Source organism: Micropterus salmoides, unplaced genomic scaffold, assembly GCF_014851395.1.
Source record: "Micropterus salmoides isolate LMB-PRFRI ecotype aquatic unplaced genomic scaffold, ASM1485139v1 Ms_hic_scaffold_4, whole genome shotgun sequence".
Classification (NCBI taxonomy): domain Eukaryota; kingdom Metazoa; phylum Chordata; class Actinopteri; order Centrarchiformes; family Centrarchidae; genus Micropterus; species Micropterus salmoides.
This window is the reverse complement of record NW_024043372.1, coordinates 21367917-21395751: the sequence shown is the minus strand read 5'-3', so window position 1 is coordinate 21395751 and position 27835 is coordinate 21367917. Positions and strand designations below refer to the sequence as shown.

The 27835-nt window shown below is 39.9% G+C and overlaps 1 protein-coding gene across 1 annotated transcript in view; it reads right to left on the bottom strand.

Annotated features, from left to right (window-relative positions):
• The window catches only part of cacna1da (calcium channel, voltage-dependent, L type, alpha 1D subunit, a), a 67274-nt gene that overhangs the window by 12105 nt on the left and 27334 nt on the right, over positions 1–27835 (bottom strand). Inside the window, exons 5-31 of the mRNA XM_038697627.1 lie at positions 24435–24607; positions 23496–23648; positions 22670–22866; positions 22186–22289; positions 20515–20684; positions 18296–18370; positions 16888–16975; positions 16505–16531; positions 15879–16039; positions 15257–15482; positions 14934–15141; positions 14656–14776; positions 14425–14512; positions 14293–14323; positions 14039–14193; positions 13788–13917; positions 12213–12272; positions 10635–10741; positions 9286–9373; positions 9074–9181; positions 8905–8957; positions 8661–8807; positions 8264–8465; positions 7711–7869; positions 7031–7141; positions 252–380; positions 93–158 (exon numbers count right to left, since the gene is read on the bottom strand). Coding sequence (XP_038553555.1) covers positions 93–158; positions 252–380; positions 7031–7141; positions 7711–7869; positions 8264–8465; positions 8661–8807; positions 8905–8957; positions 9074–9181; positions 9286–9373; positions 10635–10741; positions 12213–12272; positions 13788–13917; positions 14039–14193; positions 14293–14323; positions 14425–14512; positions 14656–14776; positions 14934–15141; positions 15257–15482; positions 15879–16039; positions 16505–16531; positions 16888–16975; positions 18296–18370; positions 20515–20684; positions 22186–22289; positions 22670–22866; positions 23496–23648; positions 24435–24607 — 3337 coding nt within the window. The remainder of the gene's footprint in view (positions 1–92; positions 159–251; positions 381–7030; positions 7142–7710; positions 7870–8263; positions 8466–8660; positions 8808–8904; positions 8958–9073; positions 9182–9285; positions 9374–10634; positions 10742–12212; positions 12273–13787; positions 13918–14038; positions 14194–14292; positions 14324–14424; positions 14513–14655; positions 14777–14933; positions 15142–15256; positions 15483–15878; positions 16040–16504; positions 16532–16887; positions 16976–18295; positions 18371–20514; positions 20685–22185; positions 22290–22669; positions 22867–23495; positions 23649–24434; positions 24608–27835) is intronic.

The following is a 27835-nucleotide window of genomic DNA, read 5'->3' as shown; positions in this document are numbered from 1 at the left end:
AAGAAGATATATTGCCCGCATTAATTTGACTGCACCCTTACCAACTCGGGTAAGACAGAGGGAATATACTTGCATCACATTTCTTCACCGACCTGCATGCCAATGACAGCGTAGATGAAGAACAACATGGCTATAAGAAGAGCAACATATGGCAGAGCCTTCAGGCAAAAGAGAGGAAAGAAAGGAGAAAAAGATTAATACGCCGGACTTTAATACTTAGTCACTGATCAGATAATTGTACTGTGCCTCACCTGGAAGGACTTGATGAAAGTCCAAAGAAGGGTGCGAATGCCCTCCCCTCTGCTGAGGAGCTTGACCAACCGCATGACTCGAAAGAGACGAAAGAAGGTGATGGAGATGCGAGCGCTGTCCTCTGTGTTCTGTGGAGAAACAGACCAGAGTCAGAGGACAGGAGAGCAAAAGTGTATGTAGTGAACACAGAGTACCTGGCTGTGCTTTATGGGATGAGGAGGTCTGAACTGAGACCCCTGTGCCAGATACATATGGGCTACAAAGCAACACTACATCTGTGCGTCATGGAAAACTGCATGTTTGGATCAAACCTTGTTTTGAATTTGATGGATTATTTTTTTGGTGTGGTGGCAACATCTATTCGATGTTCAAACTGCAGTTATTCTATACAGCAAGGCTGTAGATTTTAGACCATTTCTGGTCACAACATTATTAAGCAGTGTAGCTGCAGCTGATATGTTTCTGTTATTCTGCGTCCATAGCACTGTCAGGAGCCCTGTCACTGTAAAGACCTATAGGGGAGGAAGCAAGGAGGCAAGCATGCTGGAGAAAACCTTGCCATACTTGACAGGACACATCTGCACAAGCATGGCACCCTCAGTCCAGAGTCACTGCATGCGGAGTCACAGTGGGGCCAACCCGAACGGGTCAGCCAGGAGGTTCACAGGTCACAGCTAGGTGACCTGATCCCAGGGGTCACCCATGGGTCACTACCACACGCAAGAATGGTGGCAGAGACCATGTAGCAGTGTCAACAGTACAAACGTGAGGAGCGGCCCAAAACCACTCCCACCCAACAGGACACACAGCGTCACGTTTGAGTGACACACTCTCCTTAGAAATAACTCCAATTACTCCAAACATTTAGGAAAATGAAAGGCAAATGTTTTGAGGATTTATACAAATGAACAAACAAAAACAAATGTGAGAAAAATTCCCAAAAGAAAAAAAAGAGAATGGAAACTAAAAATAAGCAATAGATCATTGGAGATGTTATAGACAACAGAAAAATACCAAACAAAGAAATGCAGATCTAAACATGGCATGGCCCTGAAGAGGGGGAAGGGGGGTACGGAGCATCTTACCCCCTGATCATCCACCTGAGGAGTCTCCGTTGGCTTTAAAATCAAAGACCTGTATTAATGACTTGCACAGAGCCCGCAGGTCTCACACACATTTGGGCCAAACACGTATACATTACATTTGAAAAGTCTTTCATCACACAACGCCAGTCAACACGTAGACAGAACAAAGTCACTACTCTTCTCATTGACGGGACAAAACTGTCTTATTGTTTCACTATGACAAAGACAGACATTCATGTATCACTGTCTATGTACACTTAATATAATGACAGACACAAAACATTATCTTAACACTTTAAAAGACTGCCATACAACAGTTTTAAGGCTTAACATTCTCCATGTAGAACTTGACAATCGCATGTCATACTGACAAACAACATGAAATTACTCCATCACTTAGTAACATGTAAGACTGGCACACAACTTTATCACTCCCCCGGTGTGAAGGTCATTACTGATGGGATTACATGGATTTTATGGATTGAGATATCTTTGCCGAGCTTTAGACAATGTTAATGAGACGTTAACAGACTGACATGACAAATGTTATGAATTCATGTCATGATAAAAGCTGCTACTCTTACAGAGCCTCATAGCTAATTTTTAGTTTTTCCTGCCAATTCCAACAATTAGACTTCGGATTCAGGTGGCAAGTTCACATCAAAATATGACAAAATATGACAAAAATCATACATTGTGTGCATCATTAATGGCACCCATCATAGGAGTGGAACATGAACGACAGCTGGGATCTCATTCTCCTCTGGGTTGTGATGATTTTATGTAAATCAAATATTTTGAAAACAATGTTTTTTCTTGCTTGCTGACACCCCCCCCACCCCAAAAAAAAGTTTGAGCCTGATAAAATTAAGTTGAAATACACAGTTGCTCACACAAATCCGCACCCAGATACACAGTTATTGTTTGCAATTCATGCCATTAACAGCAAGTAATAGAATATCAGCAGTATTCAGCGAGCATTTTTACACAGAGAAAGTCCCAGTGCAAAATAAAATAGAAACATCAATCATAGTGGTGGTGGTTTGACTGAACCTGTGTAACGAAATTAACTCAGCACTGAAAACAAAGATACACTTCAGACGGATACTTCATTCAAATCCCTCAGCACAATACTTGAGAAACTGTCAGTATGAGGTGCAAAATGAGCATGATGAAAAAAAAGGTAGAATTAGCTTGAGGAGGTTCTTTAGGTAATCCTGGCCACAGCGTTGATGGAACATGCGTTTAGCATTGCTGCGTTGCTGGGAAAGCACTGCACGCACACGCAAGACATTTGAATGATGAGGAGCCATTGGTGAACTCATAGCAATGCAGCAACTCATGCATGTCAGTAGTTCCCTGCAACAAAACTGCCATAGCAGGGCGCTCTCACAGTCCGGTGCAGAAAGAGGTGAAGAAAAGGAGAGAGAAAGAAAGACAGGGAGGAGGAGGAAACCAGAGACGGAGACCAATACTGGGATAGAAGATAAAAAGCCAGACAGATTGAGTCATACTGTAATAGTAAGAAAAGGAGAGGCAGAGAGGTGTGAAGAGGCAGAGAGTAGAGATTTACTGTTGGAGTGTTCATGCACCTGACTGGAGTCTACACACCTGCGCTACACATGAGCTCCATTCTGAGCTTTAAGAGCTCACTACAGGAAGACAGAACAAAACACAGAGACAATCACTCACAGATACACAAACACAAGATCATCAAAGAACCTCAAACTCAGCTGCATTAAACCACCAACAGTGTAAACGTACAAAAATAAGGATCTTCTGATCCACTGGTGAATTCTTACCTGATAACTGAAAGGACGCTTAGATTTTTACTTTCATTTGAGGACTATAACTGAAGACTAATTTAAGTTTTAGATACTGGAAAAGCTTCTATATCTACTTATCTGTTTTAGCTAATACTGATGCATAATCTTAACAATCTGCGAAGCTGCAGTGGCCTACACAACTTCAAGGAAAGCAAAGGATCGACATTTGTTAAAAATCTCATCACGATTTCCAGCTTTTTACAAATTTATTGGCTCTCAGAGTTCTTTTCCTTAATGTTGTGTAGGGTGGCAATTTCCAAGCTCTGAGCTCCAGCGCCATTCTGTCTGGAGGTAAAGGTCGAAGGGTGTGGCAAGAGAGAAAGGGCAAACTTCACAAAGCTCTATGGAAAAAAAACTGACCGGTGGGGAGTGGAGCGGGTGGCCAAGCGTCATCTGTGAGAGGCGGGACATGGGAAGGATGTTAGCGAATGAGGTGCATGAGGTGCATGAGGTGCATGAGGTGAATGGCTGACGCTTCCCAGCATGCATTTTGAGAGGTCACAGTAGTCAGGTCAAAAACTAAACAATCACAAACCTTATGACTGGTAAGGCAAGCAAGTAGTAAAAATCATCAATAACTGAAAATGCAAACCCACAACTATTACAAATGATCCAATGGAAAAAGTTTAATATCTGGTCAGTTTGCTGTGTGACACAAACAGCAACATCCTCATGCAACGCAAACCACAAATAAATGTTAATGGTGAATGAAAGGCACATCACAAGAACCAATATGAAAGCTCTTGTGAAATCAACATCATGTCCCCAAAATTCCCAACACACAAACACACAGCACACCTTAAAGTACAAAATGTACACATGTAAAACACGCATGCATAACAATAATAACCTACACACCCCAACACAACACATGTTTTAAACAAAGTTAGTGCTTGTTTAGACACTCATGCAGACACACATTTTGGAATAACAAACTCAGAAAACATGAAATATAACTCCAGAAAAACAGCACTGCAGCTCAGACACGAGAGCACTCAGGAGGGAGACGGTGGAGCAGGTGGAGCAGGTGTAGCAGTGAGTCTTTGGCACACTTCACCCCTAACACGCACCATCATCACCATAACTATTCCTCGACTTAAAATTTGGTCTCACAGCATTCCTGGTGTTTGTTTGTATCCTGGACTACAAATCTGACAATCTTTACCATTTTTGTAACAGTTAAACTCAAAGCACGACAAATCGTTCACAGACATGTAGTCTTTGTTTTAGGTGTTTTTTTAAACCACAAAGAGAGGAGGATTATTGTAGCTGGTTAAAGCAGAGAAGAAGTAATTTTATTAAGCCTTCACATGGATTTTAAAAGCGACTGACTGATTGATCAATACTGAAATGGGCTTTTAATTAAAACTGAATCTGGGTTACTGTGCTACAAAACTGCAAAAATCTACTTTTTCCTGAGTCAATAAAACAATAGACGACCAATTTGCTTTTTTATCCACTGTTAAGGGGTCCCCAAAGATAAAGTTGTTATACAACAGTTTTACACACAGAAAACATTATTGTTCATTGCCATACTTGCCTCTACAAGTTTCTATGGAAACAAAACGAACAAGAATAAGAATTAGACAACCACATCACAAATCATCCTGCTCTGAACCAAATACAGGGGTCAGTTCACAAAGAAAACATGAGAGATTCCTGTTTTTGGCACGTATTTTCACTGCCATGTCCAAGGGGTTAACAATCAGCATGTTTATCAGACATTTTGTCATGATCCCTGCCAAAACAGTACTGCAACACACTGACCACAAAACATTTAGCAGAGGCAAAAGTCCAACAAGATAGACTATTCAATTAACTCAGTATAATGTGGCTGCAGCACTAATAAAAACAGGACATAAATGAAGGTCAAACTGAAGCTTTACAGAATAAGCCAATGGCACTTTCACATCTATGAATGCCTTTCCACAAATAACATTGCAAAGTTTTAGCAGGGTAAGTATCATAATAGTGATGGAAGCTTTTAGTTCAGCAGATACAATCTTTAAAGTAGAGGCCACAACTGAATACACCAGACATTCCCAAATTAAGTGTGAGGGGTCGTCAGATGATTAAAAACATAAGGGAAAACATTTCTGAGACATTTTTATTTAAAACCTGTTTATACTACTTACTTTTACCTATTAACAGTGTTAAAATCCTTAAAATGAACAACAATAATAGAAGAATTGATCCTCCTTGATTGATCTGTGCTGAACTCCTATCCAGAGGGTCAAGCAGACATTTGCTTCATATTTAGGGTCCTCATGAGAAAAAATTTGGGACCAACTGCACTATCAAATTTCAACAAATAATTCAGGAAATCACCATGTGGCTTTCCTGTAAGGCTTCAGTTCAACTTGGGAGGCAGAAAAAAGGAGTACTTACATTGACTTCAGTGATAGCGATATCAACGACGCTACCAACAACAATTAAGGCATCAAATGTGTTCCAAGCATCAGCGAAATAGTGCTGTTAATGCATGGCGTTACATGTAAGGGCAAAGATGGGAATGAAAGGGAAGAGACAGTGAAGAGAAGGAGAGGGAAACGGAATCAGACAGATAATCAGGGAAGAGTGGAAAGTAAAGAGGGAACGGGCGAAAGGTCGTAATGAAATGGCAGGATCAGGGGGAGAACAAGAGAGAAAAAAAAAGGAGATAAAGTATTAACAGTGATCAGATATAAAGCCAGAAATCTTGAGTCCTGCCATAGAAACCTGCAGTGTGAGCCGAGGTGGCCTGAACATGAGAGCGAGGTCAGAGAGCAGCGGGTCTTGTTGTAGCTGAGATTACTTACATCAATCTCACTGAGAACAATATCAACTATGCTGCCAATCACAACCAGTGCGTCGAACACATTCCAGGCATCCCCAAAATAGCCCTGAGTGAGGTGGAGCAAGTGATGGGCAAGTTGGATGTGAGATCCGCACAAACAAAAAAAAAGTCTTTACTTGTACACTGAAATTCATATACAGTACACTTATTCTGATCATTTAAAACACACAGACCCCTGCTGGCTACTTCAGCTGGAGGGCCCATGATTGTAATGCACTGATTTATACAAATTGTGGTTGAGCTGCAGAGCACTCAATCTGCACCAAATTGATGTTAATACTAATATTACTTGCAAAAAGACTGCTGCCAAGAACTTGACAAACAGTGAATGCTATTATAGAGAAGAAAAAAAAAGGAAAGTCAGCACTGCACCCCACACGCTTACTAGCATCCTGTCCTTCTTCGCGACACAGAGCTGTTGGCAATTGAGGGGGAAAAAACAACTGGCTCATCAGTTTGCACACCTTCACATATGCTGCTCCATTCTTAAACATTTTAAGAAGTTGAAACATCTCTTTCCGAAAGTTAGATGAGAGGATGGAATTATCACTCAGATATAGCCAGGAGAATGTTAGTTTAGCTTAGCATAAAGACTGGAAACAGGATGAGACAGCTTGTCTGGCTCTGTCCGAAGTTAATCCGCAAAACGATGTGGTTCCACAGAGGTTATGTGTTGGACTATCTCTTGGCCTGGAGCAGTAATGTCTACTCACCAGCATCAGAGAAGCTGACATGTGACTTTTTACCTTTTGGTCAGGCCAGAAAGGTTTTTCCTTGTTCTCAGTTTTACTGCTAAGCTAGGTTGGCCATAGCTTCATATTTGACAGACTAAGGAAAGGTGCTATTGATCTTATAGCAAATAAGTGTACTTCTCAGTATCAAAGAATTCCTTTGATAAATAAAACTGTATCAATTAATGTATGTTAAAGTAGGACATCTGTGTGTGCCTTGCTGTTTATTTGGGTAAGTATCTCCGTCTCTGTTTGATAGTAGATATGGGTGTCTGTGAAGACATTTGTAATATGACTCACCCTAGGTTTGAAAGCGATGAGTTTGAGAAACATTTCCACAGTGAAGACAGCGGTGAAGACCATATTAAGAATGTCCATTACATAGTTAAAGAGTGCCGACTGGCCATAGTGCTGCAGAAAAGACATAAAGAGGGGTGGTTAAAGAAAACGGAAGAAAAGGGAGCGGTTATATTATTTTATGCACTTAATTAACTTAAGCCGTAACAAAGTCTGTTCTAGTCAGCAAGAAAAAATAAATAAATGACATGTAATAATTTTCTTTTTTTAAACTGGCGGAACATTGATGGTGTATATTTTGACTTCAGTCCATTTATATCCTCGTCCTTGGGATTGCTTGCATTGATGTCCTTTTTTGATAATACCACTAGAGGGTGCCAATGTCAAAACCTTTTAAATTGCACACATAGTAACTTGATAAAAACGACACTGCTTAAAGTAATTACGGCAGTGATGCAAGTAGAAAGTTGACAGTTAAGTTACTGGTAACAAAATAAAACAATTCATCAATACTAATGACAATATTTTTGGTAGATCATTGCACTGATCAATGCCTATTACCTGTAAATATATTTGATGTTCACCTTTGTGTCAAATTACAGTGCTACTTAAGAATAACTGTTGCTGTCACATGTGATCGCATTCAACAGAAACAGAGCTGGTTGGCTCCAGTGATTTCTTACCTGTACAGCCAGACAGAGTGTGTTGAGCATGATGAGCACAAACATGATGTACTCAAACCCAGTTGAGTTCACCACATACCAGAACTTGTACTGGTACGGGTTCTTAGGGATGTACCTCCTCAGTGGACGAGCCTTGAGAGCGTACTCCACACACTGACGCTGCACAGAAACATACAAAAGGTTTTAATGCTCAGTTAAGAACACACTTGATACTCTCATTTGAATCCAACCTAGACTACTTATATTAACAATGTAACGGTTAGTTCTAGGATTTTCACAGAAAAAGACCAGATGGGATATTTGTGTGTGAACTGCAATGATTAGCACTTATTGTGCCCCAGCCTTTTCTTCACACATTACCACAAAGTCAAGGCACCCACTGTAGCCTTATTAACTTTTCTGAAGTTAAAATCTTCTAACTCTATAAATAAAAAGTATTTAAGCATTTCAGTGCTCAACATGGCATATTATATACTTCAGTTCTCCTTAAACTATTTTATACATACACACACAAACCGCTGCTTCCACACACCCACATTTTTTGAACTCTGACCTGGTTCTTGTCCAGTTCACAGTTTTTGTACTCTTTCTCTCCTTGTTCCTGAAATGTGACGATCACAAAACCTACAAAGATGTTCATCATAAAGAAAGCAATGATGATGATGTAGATGATGAAGAAAATGGAAATCTCCACACGGTAGTTGTAAATGGGGCCGAGGTTCTCCCTGTTGGAGTCGATTGCCTTGTAAAGTAACCTGAGTAGAGAAGAAAACAGAGACAGTATGTGATCCAGCTAACTGAAGATATCATCTATGAGTGAGTACGAAATGTGTCTCACAGATAAAACTTTTATTTTAACTTTTTTTAAATGGTGTTGATAATATGGAGATCTGACTGCTCGTGGTATCATTTTGAAAGCTTTGACATGTGAATTAAAATTAAAGTCTTACGCAGGCCAGCCTTCAAAAGTGGACACAGTGAACAGAGCCATCATAGCCATGAGGACGTTGTCAAAGTTGAAGTCGCTGTTGTGCCACAGTCGTTTGTGGATGGTTGGCTGGTTCACATCTCCATCCTTATACAGGATGTAGGTGCCCCTGTGAGAAAATTACATGTTGCATGGAGGTTTAGACTGAAACCAGGATAATAGTCAAAAGTAAATAGCTGTGAAGGAACAAGACAAGAAAAACTAACTTGCACTCTTCTGGGCTGGACTTGGCTTCATCCGTGCAGCGATAGAATTTTCCCTGTGGAACGAAACAAAATATTTGCCCTCCAATTGATACTTATTTTAAAACTTTAAATGCAATATCTCTGGCTTCATGTGTAAAACTGCTTTTTTTTCAACCTCAGTGCAGCTGACCTTAAATAGCTGCACCCCTATGCAGGCAAACATGAACTGGAGCAGAGTGGTGACAATCATGATGTTACCGATGGTTCTGATGGCCACAAACACACACTGCACCACGTGCTGTAAGACAGAGATGTTTACACATTGTAGCATCTGTACTGAATTGAGAGATTGTGGTTATTACTGTGGATGAGCACCAGGATGACTTTGTGATGAGCTCTCACCTTTAGGCCTTTCGCTCGGTTGATGGCCCTCAGGGGTCGAAGAACACGAAGCACCCTAAGAATCTTCACCACTGAGATGGCCGAGGACCTGAAAAACAAAAACAAAATGGATGTAGTTTACAAACAAGATATTCCAGAAAAGGATCGACAAACAGCTCATTATTACCGCTGGACCTTTTCCAGTCCAGTCCAGGAACCATTTCAGAATCTTAGCAACCAGGAACTAAATTTTGTTTCTCTGCCATAGTTATTGTTGCCAAAAAAAGTCCATTAGTACTTTCTGGCCCTGGAAAGCATTAACAAATGAAGAAGGGAGAGGGAGCTAAGACAGTAAACTTTTAAGTACTAAACAACTTACCCTAAAGCACTCAGCAGAGTGATATTGAAATAGATGAAGTTACGTCAGCAGAATTTTTAGGTGTATTAGTAGATGAAAAACTTTCTTGGAAAAACCACATTGACTATGTGTGCAAAAAAAATTAGAAAAGTTTGTTCATTGGTAAATAGACCTGTCTTTTAATTTTTATAGTTTAATGTATCCATACATATACTGTAACATTGTTTGGGCCAATAATTAACCATCTTCTCTTCAAAAAATTATTTTAATCCAAAAAACTGTATTTTAATCAAAAAACTGTCAAATCAGTATGAACCATCAGCTCCCAGCACATTAATATTATTTTTATTATAATATATCAAACATATATTTTATGTATAAATGCATGTTTTCAAAATCATAGCCTATCAAAAGTATTATACAAACAGTTTTTTTTACTAACTTTGATTTCCATTCATATCCAACTAGACAAGCAAAGAATATTCATCTCCCTTATTATCATACAACACTTGGACAATATTCCATAAAATACAGAGGACAATTATTTTGAAATATTATTCCCCTCTTTATCAAAAATTGTCCATTAATGTCAGTATTTCAGTCAAACATGAAAAAAATACTTATGTCATGGTGAAAATTTAAGTATGTGTGTTTAAATATGTTTTATTTAACCATTTACCATTTTTCTCATTATCTTTTCTATAATAATTTTCTATAATATAAACTGAAAATCCAGAGGGGAGGTTTTACTATAAGCCCTTGGGGGTTTCTTACCCCTCCTGTATAATCCTTACATTGTATTTTTATATATTTTTATCGGTCTTTTGTGCTACTAATAAATAGAAAAAAAGAGTGCTCATGAAACAGCCAGTTCTGGGATTTGGAGTCTCCTTAGTGACCTTTGCATCCATTCATTATATGCATACAAACATCAAAGGCATGCAAACAAAACGCAATGTTTTAGGGCTAGTTTGCCTATAATTTGTTGTTGTTTCTGTTTGCTTGTACTCACTGGATGCCAAAGGATACAAGGGAAACTCCGACAACCAACAGGTCCAGGAGGTTGAAGTAATTCCTGCAAAATGCTCCTTTATGGAGAAAGGCTCCGTATGTCGTCATCTGAGGAGAGGACAGAGGAAGTTAGAGGAGAAAATTACAGAGAAAAAAAAACATATATTTCACTCAGCACACACTAGACACACACAAAGACACTTACGCTCCACGCTTCAGAAGACTCAGAGATATGTACAGCACAAACTTTTTAAATAGAACAAACATATGCTGATATACAGCACTCTCAACCTTGCACACGCGCACACGTCTCCACACTCTTTTGGATCACTCTGATTCGGGGTGGCGAGCTCAGAGAAGTGAAACAGGAGGCTAAAGCTACCATCGCCACCCCCACGGCCCTTAACTACATGAATGTAGTAGTAAGTCATTCATTTCACAATCTACTATGGGATGAGGCAAGAAAACATGCATTTTGTTGCCATGATGTCAGGGATATTTACTACCTGCAAGAGCTCTAGTTATAGTGATTGGAAAGTCGAAATGGCCTTAATGTCACATTCATGTGGACCGTCGTCTTAAAGCACATTCCATTATGTTCTTTAATAGTTCAGAATAAGGGAAGCAGCTCCCAATTAAAACTTCAGCAGAATTCAGCAGGCAGAGAAGAAAAACCAGCCAAAATAACTCTTCTTCAAATAATAAAAGTAAAGGATTAATTTTCTGAGTGCATGTAAATGTGGAGCCTTGCAGAGGGACGGAGAGAGGAGAGTGCTAACTAGGAGCACTGGAGAATTTGTAAAGTAAAACAGTGATGGACTTTGGCGGGTTTTGCCCGAAATGGCTGCAGTCACAACTCCACATTTCTATGCACTCAGTCAGGGAAAGCAGACTGAACCATGCTCGGCAGGAACATGGTTGGTTTTGCCCCCTCTTTTATGGGTAATCTGAAGAGCAGTCAGTACGAGAGGCATGGTGTCAGCTTTGACTGGAGTTGACTTTACGTCTTCGAACACCTCCCTGAAGATGACCTCAAACTCAACTTCAGCCAATGCCTTAACAATGTCTGAACAGCCCAGTAAAATGTGTTGCATTGCACAAAGGGGTTGCACCATGTTTTACATATCTGCATCATCAAAATCATTTCAGCGATGACTGCCCGAATGACGTGACACCCATGTGAGTATAATGTAATGCTGATGTGATGTTTCCTTCCCCCAACATGGATTCTTTGATTAGTGCACTTTAAACAAATCTTGTGTTTGTGTTGGTGTGTGCAAAGTAACAACTCCAATATTTAGTTTTTGCTTTTTTTTAAAAGAGGTGCCATGAAGAAAAAGTAAATAAGAGAAAGGAAACAAACAAGCCAGGTTGTACTGAGTGGCAGGTGACACACAAGGAGAGAATGCAGCAAGGCTCTCGTTGTCATTTAAGGGGTTACCTTCAATATGATCTCAAATGTAAACATACTAGTGAAGACATAATCTGCATAGCCTAGGACCTGGAAGGCAACGAGACGTTTGGAGTGTTATTGGGGTGAGGTTAGTCACAGCACGGACAGGGGACACAGGGCATTTACCTTCAAAACGATCTCAACAGTAAAGATAGCCGTGAAAGCATAGTCAAAGTAACCAAGTATCTGCAAAAAGCAACGTACATGTTTAACAAAGACAGTTCATTGTGCAGCTTCATACATCATATGTAAACGAGATGAATGAAAAAAAACAAACATTTGAAGCGTTTTCTGGAAAGAGTTTGTTAGAGTAAACACACAGTAAAATTTAATTACTTGCAAAAAGTATCCACTGACTAGTCCATAAAGCGTGAGTTGATTTTACGACGCCATCATTTATTATGCATTATATCTCATAAATCAACTAAACCATAGCTTAGTGATCATAGTGCAGTTAAAGTTATTATAATGCACTGAAAATTAAATTGTTTGATTTACAGGATTGTTCCAGTGTTTTTGCCTGTTTCAGCTCATAAAATATAAATTGCATATCCTTTCTAATAAGTTCAAAACTTCTAAATAGCAGCAGGGGAGGTTCATTTCATATCAGTACAGTACAAAAAAAAAAAAAATGTGCAGAAACCAGACACTAGCTGTGAAATAATCATTGCCTCCTTTTTTTGTACAAACTGTGTCCTCAACAAATTAATCCCGGCAATATTTTTTAAAAACTCTCCTTTAATCTGCATTTATGGACACTGACATCTGTGATGTGTGGGTGAGCTGCTTAAAACACTGCATTCATAAGCTATGTTGCTGGAAAAACAATTCCAAGTGACAAACAATGTCATGGAAAAGATGATAAAAGATAATGTGAACTTTGTACTTGGATTTAAAAGGTTGCTGTTGAGTACCTAACCCTTAAATCACAAATGCTGGAACCGACCAGCATGAGCAGGGTCACCAGATGTCGCCATTTAATTTGGACAGCCCATATTAGCAGGTCAGGAACAGTCTTTGTTCTGGCAGATACGGTCACGCCAAGTAATCTTTTTGAAATGTGTTTTCATGGACAGGATAGATGACAGAGATGTCATACAAGGAAAATAAACTTTATTTCTCAATAATTGTTTTCTATCTGTTTCTCCCTCTCTTTAGTATAAAAGAGTGGACAGAAAGTACAGCTCTAGCTCTCAGCAGAGAAATGACAAAATCTATGAAATGACAAAATCTATGATTTATGGGCAGATTCAGACTCACAGACACCAAAGATAAATGTCCTTTTCATGCTGGTAAAATGATATTATTTTTCTGATGAAATAATTGTTAGTTGCTTCTCTTATTTTAACGTGTACTGAAAAACGCCTTAATTCCTCCTTAGACAATGATATGTAAAAAAAAATGGATATCATGAAGTTCCTTTTGTCTTGCATATCAAATAATATTAACTGATTTAAGTTTTACTGAAACATAAATTCGGGCAGTGTTTGCTGTGGAAAATGTTCAGTGGTCATGTAAAGTATGCAAATTATAATTAATGGGCAAAAACATGCAAAACCACCGGTATGGCCAGTATTTAAAGCGCCAAAGAATTATAGAAACAACTGCATGTCAAACTAACCAAACTAACATTATATAGTAACATAATAATAACGTCACTCTTAAAGGTCATAAATACATTTCTGTGGTTTGTGGACTTACAATATTGCGAGCTGAAAAGTTTCGGATAGGATCCTCAGCAGCGAGTGAGACAGAGCTGAGCATGATGAACACCAGGATGAGGTTGGTGAATATGTGATGATTGATGAGTCTGTGGCAAAACACGCGAAACCTGGAGGACAAAGGAAATACAACATAGCGAGAGAACATCTTTGTGATCTGAGGCACAACCTTCGTGGATGTGTCCATATGTGTGAGGTCTGTGTGAGCATGATGTGTTAAGTGTTTCATACGGGTTTGTGCTGCTGAAGATGAAGAAGGCGCTTCCTTCTGGGATAGGAGTGATCTTCTCCTTCTTTACTAGCTCAGAGATGACCGGCCGAGGCCCCGACGGAACTTCTGGATCCTCCTCCTCTGCTGCAGTGTCATCATTGTCCTCCTCTTCATCCTTACAGAGAAGTGGAAAGGTTGAAAAGGAGCATATAACTCCTCAAACTGTAAAGATAAGCTACTGTATGATTCAGTGTCTGGAAGAAATTAAGGATACCTTGTCATCTTTATCATCCTCCTTTTTGTCCCTGTAATGAATAATAAAGTACAGTTTGAGCATACGGCTGATCATTTAACATTTAGAATAATATTTATCACAGAGAGACATCATAGGAGCTCAAGCTGTCACCCTTTCTTGTCTCCTTCATCCGTGTTGAGAGACTCTGCATCGGCCAAGTTGTCCACAGCGATAGCCAAGAAGACATTTAGGAGTATATCTGAGTAAAGTGTTCAGTAAAGGACAACTATCTCTGTAAAAGCACACATATGTATATGTATGTGTATGAGATGAATGTAGATTAACTCGAATATTTGCTGCTTCATCAGTTCCAGGTGTGTTTGCATCAGTGGCAGAGGATACAGTTTCCGCAGATGAAAAGGATGATGAAGTAAAAGCACACGATCATCCCAGAAGAGGAAGGGCCTCCATACGCCATGATCCCGTCATACATAACAGCGTTCCAGTCTTCTCCGGTCAGGATCTGAAAAAGAACATAATATATAATTTGATTTAGCATTTAGCATTCGCACTCTTTATTGCTAATTGCCATCAGCTTGGTTATTGGTGTATATGGTGCATAATATGCACTAAATACACCAATAAACAAATGCTTATATTGTGACCGTGGTGTACAGTACCTGAAACACTGTGAGAAGGGCTTGGGGAAAGTTGTCAAAGGTACTCCTCTTGGTCTGGGTCTCGTCAAAGTTGAACTTTCCACCAAACACTTGCATGCCCAGCAGGGAGAAGATAATGATGAAGAGGAAGAGCAGCAGCAGCAGGGAAGCAATGGACTTCATGGAGTTGAGCAGAGATGCCACCAGATTACTTAGAGACTGCCAGTGACTATAAAGAATTGAGGGGCAGTAGAGAGATGGAGAGAAAGGTGATTCATTGAACACCCCACATATACTAGACACACACAAACACACACACACACACAGCATGGTAACAGTCTTACCGTGTGACCTTGAAGATCCTCAGCAGGCGGACACAGCGGAACACAGAGATACCGAGGGGAGACATGATTTCCAGCTCGACCAGAATGGTTTCAGTGATTCCTCCGCACACCACAAAGCAGTCAAAGCGGTTGAACAGTGAAACAAAATAGGCCTGTAGCCCGAGACTGTACATCTTCACCAACATTTCACATGTGAACAGGGCTAGCAGCACCTTGTTGGCCACATCTGAAACCCAGAGAAAAAGACTGACTGTTAAAAAAACACAAATAAATGGAGAGAAAGATAACCTGTTTAGGGTGACACATAATAGAGAGTGCAGAGATTTAGCATTTTGAGATAAAATATAAATAAAACTAAATAAAAAATATATTAAATGTTAACTAGAGACACAATACATTTAATTCAAATAAATGAATTAATTTTAGAGAAAATTATCATTATCATTATGCAATATTAAGAAATACTTTAAAATTGTGATTTAAATGTCTACCTATTTTTATTGAAATTTGTTTGATATTTCCTACTAACTAACTAAAGAACCAACAAAATAGGCCAATGAGGCAAAGTGATAACAAATTTCTTTTGATAAGACTCAGATGTGTACTGTAGTGGTTTTCGTACCCTGCACTTGTGTCAGCCACATAGGCTGGTTGTAATGCTCTGATGATATGGTGAGAGTGTTGAGGAACACCAGGATGATGACCAGCCAATAGAAAGGCACCGATTTGACAGCCAACCTGCACTTCCTGCGGCAGAACCTGTTCCAGCGGCGCCAGCGCCGACTGCAGGGAGAGAAAGCAACATAAGTGTAAAGAGCAGTGGGACTCACTTTGCTTATAAATTGACTTAAAACAGAACAGGATCTGGTCACATAGATTATAGCATCTAAACAATAGAATACATTATTAAGGAAATCACTATTATACTTTAAAATTTGTAAAAAGAATGCAGAGGAGTGGGGGGGGAGGGGCCACGGGAGAACTGCATCAATATATATTTTTTGCAAGTCACACTGTATAGTAAATTAGCTGAAAAATACTGCGTAAGACTATTCTCTAAAAATACCTTATGGTACATGCTGACTTTATAAAAGCTGTTGATTTATCATCTGCGGCAAAGTCTCATTTAAATACAGTAAAATGAAAGCCAAGCACAAATAAAACATCCGTATAATTTAATGCAGGCATAGGCCTCACAGTAACAGCGATATGCGTCATGCAGAGACACAGACCTACAAATATACTGACCTGAACTTTGACTTTGAAATTTTTTGACTGAAAGAAAGAAGAATTAGACCATGTTAACAAAAGCAGGTTGTGGCAGAGACGTGTTAGGAGCATTGTTGGATAATAAGAATGTGCCAAACTGTAAAAGTCACTAGCATTACAGGGCAGGAAGACATTCTAAAGTTTATAAAGTAAGTGAGTTGTTTGCATTTAACCACCTGACCATTTTTAAAGAAAGTAGCACTTAGAGGGTAAAATGTGGGGACGGCTGTTTGTTGCTGAGAGCGTGTGACGTGAGAGACTGTTTTATCAATGATCTGATGTACTGTTATTTAAAGTAATTACACTGTTATACTGTCATGTTTCTGAAAAGGTTTGTTGTGCCAAATGCAGTACGTTCTCACCACAGAGGTCCGCAGCATGGCGTCTTTTCATCCTCCCCGTTTTGATTCTCGGTGTTCACAGATTCTGTTTCGCTGGCTGGAACGCTCGCTGCAGCAGCAAATGGAGCAGACGTTTACAAAAAAATAATCACATGCACAAGATTGTTCAGATAGACACAGTGCATTGCATCCCAGGGGGAAGAAGTGTGACAAGAAATAAGATGGAGACCGCCTGCATCACATCAGGCATTTCTGATAAAAGCTAAAAAACTTTGGACCTCATCGGGAGGCAGGGGCTAAGTGTGCTGTGGTGTGCATCACTGCCATCATTAGTATCATTTACCAAGTGCTGAAAGGGAGCTGACATGGGACAGGCGAGTGGACAGCTGCTCTACAAGGGCTGACTGATGCAGACAATAAGGATCAGAGGGGAAGAAGGGAGCAGACCGAGAAGGACAGAGCTCTTAGAGCTGTCTCTGAAATGCTACACTCAAAGTACAGCCAGCGCTTTGGAAAGGCTGTCGGTGCAGACAGACGATGATTAACTGTGTGAAACGTCTCGGTGCTTTAACTCATATGAGGGAATGTGGTGTGTTCTGCTTCTTAGCTTATGTAGACATGTTGGCTTTGATTCCTGAGTGGTCGGACAGCTCTCAGCTCTGAAAATAGTGCTGACTGCTGGAGTAGTGATCTGGGTTTAGCCCTGTTTCCTCTATTCATACTGAGCCCCTGCTTTTGAAATGGGACTTGGGAAGGAAACGGGGCCTGCCTGCTATTAAAGGCAGCTGTATTTCTACTCCCTATCAGACTAATTGACTGTGTTAATGATCTGCTTTTTGTAAAAATTTAGAACCAGTAGACCTTTGAAAAAAACAAGACAGGCAGGAAAAGTGAAAAAGGCTGTGATGCTCGGACACGACGGGTTTAGCACAATAGTAAAACACAAAGTGATGAGGTATTGCATTAGGCCACACACCCACACACACAACACACAATGATAAAGCCACTGCTGCTTACTTGTTTAATTTTCTTAATAGTACCAAACTATTCACCCATAATATATGCATAGATCATTTATTAATAGTAAATAATTTGTAAATAACTATGATTCTTTACTGACAGATGGATGTAAAGTAGATGTATTTTATTAGTAGTATGTTGTGTTGAATGCTTTTCTGCCTGTTCATAACTTTGTTGTTAATTCAACTCTTACCATTTTAATTTGTGAGAGAAGAAGGAAGCAGCAGATAGTATGGTCTGATTTATTTAGTATCAGATTCATTTGAGCATCAACTCACACGCGCACACACGCACACACACACACACACAAACACACACACACACGCACACGCACACACGCACACACACACACACGCACGCACACACACACAAGAGCTAGAGAACACTGGAGGGAAACCACAGGATTTACCATGAGTGTCGGACGACTGGCTGAACCACCCAAACCTTCCTTTCTTCTTCTCAATAAGGTCAGCCAGAGTCACCCCTTCATGTGTAATGCATGCAAGTCCATGCATTCAGACACAATGGCACAGCAGAGGGACATGGGGGGCGAGAATGGGCTGCTATCAAAATGGGTCAGAGCAGACAAGCACCACAGGACAACAACAGTATTCAAAATATCAATATCACACAATAACAATGACAAGAGCAGCAGGCGCCAGAGGGCCTCTGAGGAGGGCAGAGGAACAACATGGAGAGCTGTCAGTCACTGGAAGCGCCTGCAGGTGATGAGGCCCTGCACTAACATGTTACAGTGCAAATTAAAGCATTTGCATGTTAACATGTTAGTAGGGCCTCTTGTATCGTCGACAGACACCAAAAGCCAGGATGGATGTTGAAGAAAGCAGTATGGACCTGCCTCCTCGTAACACAGAGGCTCCACAGCTTTAACTAGGTGCCTGTCACTTTATGGTAAATGTTAGCTGCAACGTTATGTTGCCTCAGTAAAATGCAGAGAAAACGTCTAACTTTATACATGAAGCATAAGGAGGGAAAGACAGGTGGGAGAGTCATCAGGAAATGGACAGAGTACATCAAAAAATGGGGGGGGGGGGATCGTAATGAGCATACAAAGTGCAAAAAAATAGAGATCCTCTGCTCAAACTATAAGATGAATCAGCGGCAGTTCCATGTGTGCTGCTTATATAAAGAGGATTTGGATTAAGAGTTTTTCTACTGCTCAAGTAATATATTTTTTTTTCCTTTTTCACTCGCAGGGTGCTCCACTTCCATCAGTAACATACATTGAGCGTGAAGATAAAAAGGCTCTGTACATCTATGCTTCAAACACCCTTTATGTGTTTACATGAAACACCTCTAGGGAAAGATCTCTTTCTCAGTACATCTTTACATGCAGGTATGTATCTATGTGTTTGTGTCTGCATCTGTGTATGGCAAAGATATACCGCCGATAATTTTGCATTATGAAAGGACCAGTGTGCAGGATTTAGTGGCATCTAGCGGTGAGGCTGCAGATTGCAACCCACTGAATACCCCTCACCCAACCCTCCCCTTCCAAGCGTGTAGGAGAACATGTGTTGGCCACAAAATGCGCGACAAAAGCAAAAGGCCCTCTCTTGAGCCAGTGTTTGGTTTGTCCATTCTGGGCTACTGTAGAAACACGGCACTGGTGCAACATGGCAGACTCCATGGAAGAGGACCCGCTCCCTCTGTAGATATAAAGGACTCATTCTAAGGTAACAAAAACAAAATGATTCTTATTTTCAAATGATTTTACACTACTGAAAACATACTTACATATGTTATATTACATTTCTGCCATATTCATCTAACAGATCCTCAGAAATCTTAAACACTGGTCCTTTAAGGAAAATTTCCATCATCAAACATTATTAAACTGTGTCAATCTGCAATGTTCAAGACATCCCAAGAGATATTTTGCAATTACTGTAGAGTAACAGACCTTTTACTTGCCACCACGTTTGATCAATCTGCGTGATCTATTTCTGCTTCAGTTAGTGATTTCCTACAATTCCCAAAATGATTTTTGAAAAGCTTTATTAGACCCACAGAAGATTTGCATGAACTGGACTATATGAACTATTGATGCTACTGATGGTGGAGAAAGCTGAAGTGCTCTCCTCTGGTGGGTTTCTTCCTGCATGATTGCAAAAAGTTGTTGGAAAATTGTAGTGCTGAAAGAAGAGAACTTGAATGTGGTGTTTTAGATTGATGGCTCTTTGTCCATAATTAACACTGTCTGTATCTGTGCCACATATGTCTCAACGTGATTGACCAGTTATCTGGGGCAGTAAGATAAATAAAGCACTTTACACCAAAATGGACACAGGAATGCAAGAAAAAGCAACCATTCTGTTTCAAACGGTGTTATGGGATAAATGTTCCTTCTCTAGAGAGAAATGATCTATTACCTAATCCACTTCTTTTAAAGGATTTTTTTTTTTTACAAAACTCCCCCTATGACACATTATAGATTTCTGTACAAACTCTGGCAGAAATCACAGCCCTCTCAAGCCAACAATAATAAATACTAATGGACATTTTACTTAATGGCAGGAACAGATTTGCTGTACTGAATGGTGCTTGTGATGCCAGCGCAGCATCACTCTTAGCTGCATGACAGAGGGAGCAGGAGACGGTGCTTACGGTTGCGTTTGCTCTCCTCATCGGCCTCATCCTCGTTGTCGGGGTCGATGTCTTCAGCCTGAGTGATCCAGTCCAAGTAACCCTTGAGATCTTCCTCTAGCTGCTGCTTCTCACGCAGCTTCTGGAAGTCTCCACGGGCTTTGGCCTTTTCTCTCTCCTTGGAGAACTCTCTGGGTTTGCAGAACCACAGATACACAAAAACACGCAAACACATACAAATACACCGGAGTGCATAAATGACCAAAAACACACACACACACAAAAAGAGAAATTGTCTTTCACAGCAAATCAAATCAAATGGAAATAATACTTAATCATCAAAAATAGGGCATTTCCACTGCACCAAATGAAGATTTATGTATTTCCTATATATTGTCTTTGTCCATATTGTATTCAACATATTTAAATATTTCAATCACTTCTCAATGCCTTGTGTGTTTTTGTGAACCCTAGCCACTGGAGGGAGATGTATACCTTTGAAAGACAACAGCACTATATTTAGAGCCCGACAGTACAGTAGCTTATCCTTCAGGCGAGCATCTTAATCATACAGAAAAGGCAATTTAGGTAGACAGATGGTTTCAAGAGACACTCAACATTTGCATGGCATCTAAATTCATAAATTATGTAAAACATTGACTGTGGAAACTACTATATGTAGGGATTGAAAAGACAGGAGGAACATGTATTCAGTGTATGGTTGGATATTGTCATTACTGAGAAAAATATGTATTTTAGCTATGATAATTAAAAAGGTCAAAACAAAGGTGCCTGACGGTGAGAGGGTAAAGCAGCATTTGTAACTGCATTTAGAAAAAGACTGATAGAGATCTGAATGGATGGAGATAATAATTTATACCAATCTAAAGCAGCCGACAAGGCTGCAAGTTTGTCCGAGTTGATGATTATATTAAACTTGTTGGCTTTTTTTTTTTTTTAAATCAGGCTTTGCTGGCTGGTCAACCATCCAGAGTTAATTCTACTGTAATACCCCACCCCCACTCCACAGAGCTGGGAAAGCAAACTGGGGTTTGAGAGAGCTTAGGAGCGCAGAGGGAGTGAAGGGCGAGGAATACGATTAATTTCTCTCTCAGGAGGTTGGGTGGTGTTCAGGATGGGGAGGAAACGCTCACTTTGCAGTTGCCGTGGGAAGGACGTGATAGTTTGACGCCAACAGAGGACATAGAAGAATGCCTAGAATGAATGTACATTTATCTTTAGGTCCTAACGCTGAATAACCAACCACGGGTTTAATATATAAATTTTTTGTACGAAGGCTGTCAGGATCTGTGCATTTGAGTGGCTTACATCCAGAATCTGCAGCATAGAATATATTCATTTATAGGCTAACACTATTTCCCAAACATATCAAGCACTGCCAGGGTGCACAACAAACCACTGCATACATGCCTTGTACACTGCAGACCAAAACCACTGCAAAAGTTGCCTCTTACCCACTTAGCACACCTAATACAAGGTTTAACACGAAAAAGGAGCCCAGTATGATCAGGCTAACAAAATAAATCCAAGGTGTTTCCCATCCGATGGCGTCATTGACCTACAGGAGCCAAAAGTAGCCGGTTAACAGAGAGTAACACATAGTAGAACAGAGAACCTCAGACCTGAAATCAAGCAGAGGGTCTCTGTCTGCAAAGAGAGGAAGGTGCTTACCCGCTCAACACACCCAAAACCAGGTTAAGCACGAAAAAGGAGCCGAAGATCACAAGACTGACAAAGTACACCCATGGAAGCTCTAAGCCCATAGCATCGTTCATCTGGAGGAACAAGCACCACAGAGGAAGGAGAGGAGTGGGAAGAGAGAAAGGAAAGGGTGAAAGAGAGTGTTAAAGTTAAAAACTGCCAGAAAAGAAGAACAGAACAAAGGTTGCCTCTTCTTCAGATGAAGAAAAATAGCGAGCTTGCAGGAATACTAAAGTGCCAGGATAGCATCATATTGTCATTGTGAGTTGTTGAGTGCATTTAATCATTTAGTCAATCAATCATCAGAGTGATAAGAGCTGCCTCGGGAAATTATCAGCAGCTTCATCATCAGAATGTCACTCACATTACTGTTGTGTGTCTGATCTGAGCAGACATTTCAGATGAAGGCGTGAGACAATCACAGGATACTGGGAGGGCAGAGCGAGAAACTCACCCAATACAGCACGTCCGTCCAGCCCTCCATGGTGATACACTGAAACACAGTTAGCATGGCAAACAGGAAGTTGTCAAAGTTGGTGATGCCACCGTTGGGACCTTGCCAGCCTTCCCTGCACTCGCTGACATTGACGGGGCATTGGCGCCCATGCCCTGAGATTGCACATGGAGCTGATTCCTCTTCTGCTATCACATCTACAGAGAGTGAGAGGGAAAAACAGTGTTTGTAATCATCAGAATGTGTTAAGTAATTGCTAAAAATGACTGCATTAGAAATAATGAATGATTTCAAACAGGGTTCCCAAACTATAGAACGTGGACCAGACAACTCCAACCCATCTTTACAATTTATTGTTATATATGGCCTACAAATGTATGGCCCATAATTATTTAACATTTGAGCAAGACTACAAAGATAAAAATGACCTGTTATGTCCCATTCAGCAAGATATTCTTAAATTACTTGTCAGCAGAAACAATCAACACAGGAAAAAAGGCACCGTACACTATCTAAACTTTAAACAAAGGTTGACCTGGAGGACAAATAGTTTCAAGAGAGGTGGAGGTTTTTTTCATGTAGCGTAATGTGACCACCTCACTTCTCATCTGCAAGGAGTAAGCTGCTGTTCTCTGGGACCTTAGAATTAAGTTGAAATTCATGTTGCTATTGGTTAAAATACAATGACATTAATAGTATCTTTAAGGTCAGTATACATAAAATAGCTTAATAGTAGCTGCTTGTTACAGCATGCAAAATACAAGATGTATAGACTACAAATATGGTTTAATATTATATGTAAAGAAAGACAATCAAGATGGCCTACCTGTACCAGGAATAAAGCAGGTTGCGTGCATTTTACCGATGAAAAGCTCCAGGCCAATAATAGCATAGATGATAATGACAAACAAAACCAGGAGGGCAATGTGAAGGAGAGGGACCATGGCTTTAATGATGGAGTTCAACACCACCTGTAAACCTGGACAAGGAAGAAATAAACACATTATATGACGCTTTTCTGTACACAGGTGTGTGAATGAATGAAAAGTAAGAACATACAGCAACAAACATCAGTTGCTACCAGTCTACATCCCTACTATTGCAAAAATATTAACTCTTGTGTTTCCAGATGGATGGTGTTTGCATCCTGCATTATCTTGATCTTGACTTTTAAACGGTTAAGTTAAGAATGCAGGTAATTGGACATTTACTCATTTAAAAGAGTAACAGTAATAACTGTATTTTACAAACTGTTGCATGTATGTAAGTCATGATGGTTCACATTATGGCTGAGGGCTGAGGATATAAAAGCATTAAAATGTTGTTTATCAACATACAGAAGTGAACATAACAGTACAGTATGTGACGATTATACTGTAGACTACTGTGTGTTTTTAGGAAATGGATTTTTTTTCTACAAATTTGATACAAATTCCATCTATAATTCAGTACATCTACAACCCCATATAGTTCATAAATATGTCAGAAGTGTCTGCTCTGAGATGTTTATTTTACAGCCAGAGCCCATGACTCTAGGGCGTTGATGTAGATGATGAATAGATGTTTTTGAACAGTCCTTAGGCATGGTACACAGACCATCTGGACTCATCACGTGTAACCTACAATCCACTGGGACTTATAAGGACTCGACCATTATACAACATATACAGAAAATGTTTGGCAACTCGTATGTATTGGGTTACACTAAGTTAACATGGGTCGACTGTGTGTTGGTATATGAAGCTCTGCAGTTCTCACTACTTACTGGGTACTCCTGAGACCAGCCGCAGGGGTCGCAATACACGGAAGGCTCGAAGGGCTTTAACGTCAAATCCACCTGGTTTTCCCCCATGTCCGTGCATTGACGGATGGTTAGTATCTCCTTCGCCTTCCGACTTCTCCTCTTTGGTCAAAAGCTCCAAGACAACACTGAAGAGTCTGTCAGAAAGCAAAGAAAGAACCTCACACTATTAGTCCGCCAGGGAAAACATGCTGTACAGCACACAATAACGGGTTTGCGTCTGAACTACCACATATTATATGCTCCAGAGGTTCCTTATCTAATATCAGAAGAGCTTAAATAATTAGACGATTGATTGATTAGGTGAAAGACAGGAAATTACTATTTTGGTAACTGATTAATTGTTATAGTACATCTTCAAGGAAGTTTCAGACTCCAAATGTGAGGATTAGATGCTTTTATTTGTCATATACGATAGTAATCTGAATGTGCAATTTCCACCTTTGGCTCTGGACATCAGCAGATAAATCCTTCATGAAAATAATAATTTGTTGCATGTATTTTTACATAAATTAGGTTCAGCATCATAACATTTACACCGATTGTGTCCGACTGCAATGCTGTCTATCAATCATCAAATACTGTCATTAATTAATTTCACTGTCTTACTAGGACACAATTTCAGAGGCCAAGCACTAAACAGAACACACAGCAGATTGCATTGTATCATCCATCATAATTTTGTGGACTCTTCCAGCACTCTTCCTGACAGCTGAAAAGTTGTGGTTACTCTGTGGTTAATGTTGATAGTTTTCTTAGTTTGAAAAACAAGCACCAGGTAATAATGAGTGAATGGTGTTGAACCTACAAGCTAAGTATATGTTAATATCAAGTCATGATAGTGAATAATTAATTCAAACATTAAGTCATTCTATTCAGAAATGGACTTTAGTAAAAATATGTCATTTATCCTCAGATCAATCAATCTCACACATCAATAGGCTAATGTTATTCAGGGACATGATTACAATACCAGTATTTCCCACGCATTGATTTATTTGTGGCGGGCCGCAACATTATCAACGCTGACCGCCACATATTGATTTTCAGCTATTTAAAATGGGTAAAATCGTATTTGATCACAGAGCTGTGCGCAGGGCATTGGCCTATTTTCGCTCAGCACCTCCTCTTGCTGGGTCTTTCTCTGTCTCTCTGTCTCTCCCATGCAAACACATTGACAATGGACCGTGTGTGAATTGAATGCTTAGAATCATGAACACCGCTGCACAAATCTGTCCAACATAACGCTGTCAATGTTGGAGATCCACCTTCAAAAATGTTGAGGAGTCTAGCTAATAAGGATGGCTAAGTTAATGTTAGAAAAATGTGTCATGTGATAACGTACTCTCTGCCGACAACCTCTGTTTCTTGCTTTTGTGTGTCTTTGTCTGCTCTTGGTTCTCAACAAACAACAAACCTAACAACAAAGTCCCGATACAAATTTTTTTTTAAATGAACTAGGAATAGCCTACCACAGCCTAAACCATTCTTAGACATGTCACCCTGAAAGCTCTTTCCTGGCAGAGAGCCTTTTATTTTTCCGTTGTTGAAGTATCATTTAGCTGTGAAACTATAATGTAAAATGCTGCATCAGTTTACTTTACAGCCACCCACAAACCATACTGACATCACCAGGATACAGTGGGATTAATAAGAGTCCTACACATACAGTATATTAAATACAATGCACCATTATTGTTAATAGATCGTATAAAACCTGAACTAGTAGGTTCCATATAATCATAGTATGTATTTAAGACCTGACAAAAGTAAAATAAATTAAATTTGTTCTAACTGCACGTACGTATATTGCAGATAAATGTAGCAGAAGACCTATTTCCTACTGCAGTAACACAGTGAAATCGGCAGTGAATGAATCTCTCACCATGAGAGAGGACACTTCATTACAGTCAGTTAGACATTCCTCACCTAGCCATGAGGGGAAATCATCTCGACACATCACATCAAAGCTGTGGACTAAAGTGAATGAAGCTGCCGATAGGGGCTGGAAGGAGTTCTGAGGGCCTATAAGCGCAGCCTGCTCAGACTTATGTTCTACTGAGTCACAGCTGTAAGACTGACCGCCTGCCACTGGGGTTTCATTACTCATCCAGTCATCTTCAGAAGAAAACCATCCTTCACATATCGACACATTTGTACTGAATTTACTTGAGGAGAACCGCTTTCATAAAAGTGTTCAGGTTTCTTTACTGGTCAAACTGGATAACTGTCTCCTCCTCATTCAAAGAGGTTTAAAATGTTTTAGCCCATTTACTACAAATCACATGTGGTGATTTTATGTGTCCCTGCTAGTCCCCTATCCTCATGTCTTGGTGTGTAGTCCTTGTTCTGTGTTTTGGCTCTGTGTCTGGGTTCTTAGATTGGGTTACTGGTTTGTTGTTTTCAGTTGGGTTTTTCTGTTTCTTTCATCCTGGTCCGCTTGTTGGTCTGTCTTGTCCGTGTCCTCATCTGTTTCTGTATTTTTATCGTAGTGTGTTCGGCGCCTGTCTGTGTCAAGTTACAGTTTGTCTATGTGTGCTTTGTCTGTTTACTACATGTATCTGTGTCTTGCCTTTTTTCCTGTTTTGTTCTGAAGTTGTCTGTGTTTGCTGTCTGTCTGTATGTCCTTCAACTTCCTGCTAGAATGAATGAATTAGCCTCACTTATTATAGTCCTGCAACAGCCACAGATACTGGATGTTTTTTTTTCCTTCAGAGAATTTGATTTATTGATTGCTATATAGCAATCAATCATATATATATATATGTATATTCAACAACAGATGAGGCTATAAAATATTGTGAGCATTTACATACAAATCACATGCATACTCTAGGATTGCTAGGGGACACAAGTATGTCATGGCAGGTGTACTGCTCAGGACCCACGGAAGTGTGAGTGTGAAGTGGTTTGGATGAGCGGTTCTTGAAAAGAGAGGCCAAGCAATCAGCCTATTCCAATCAGGCACGTTTTGAACAAGCACTGCACTAGTCAGATAAAATATGCTTTTCACTGTAACATTATATCTCAGAAGCCTTTGATATTTTTCAACACTTTCCTTCCTATGAAGCATGGTTGAATGAAAAAAATACATGTAAAACCCTCCACCAAGCACAGCTGAAGCTTCAAGCAGCTACAAATTTTTCTAACCTCTATTAAACCATGACATGACCTGCTGTAATCTATAAATACAAATCACACAAACGTATTGAAGCCGGTTGTGAAGTGGCCTGAACTTTGACCTTTGACATGAATTTATATAGCCCTTTCAGAGCCACGTTGACACAGTGATATTTTGACATCGGAGGTTGGCAAGTCTTATTTTAGTGTCATTTCAGTGATTTAGCAGCAACAGTCACTCTTCA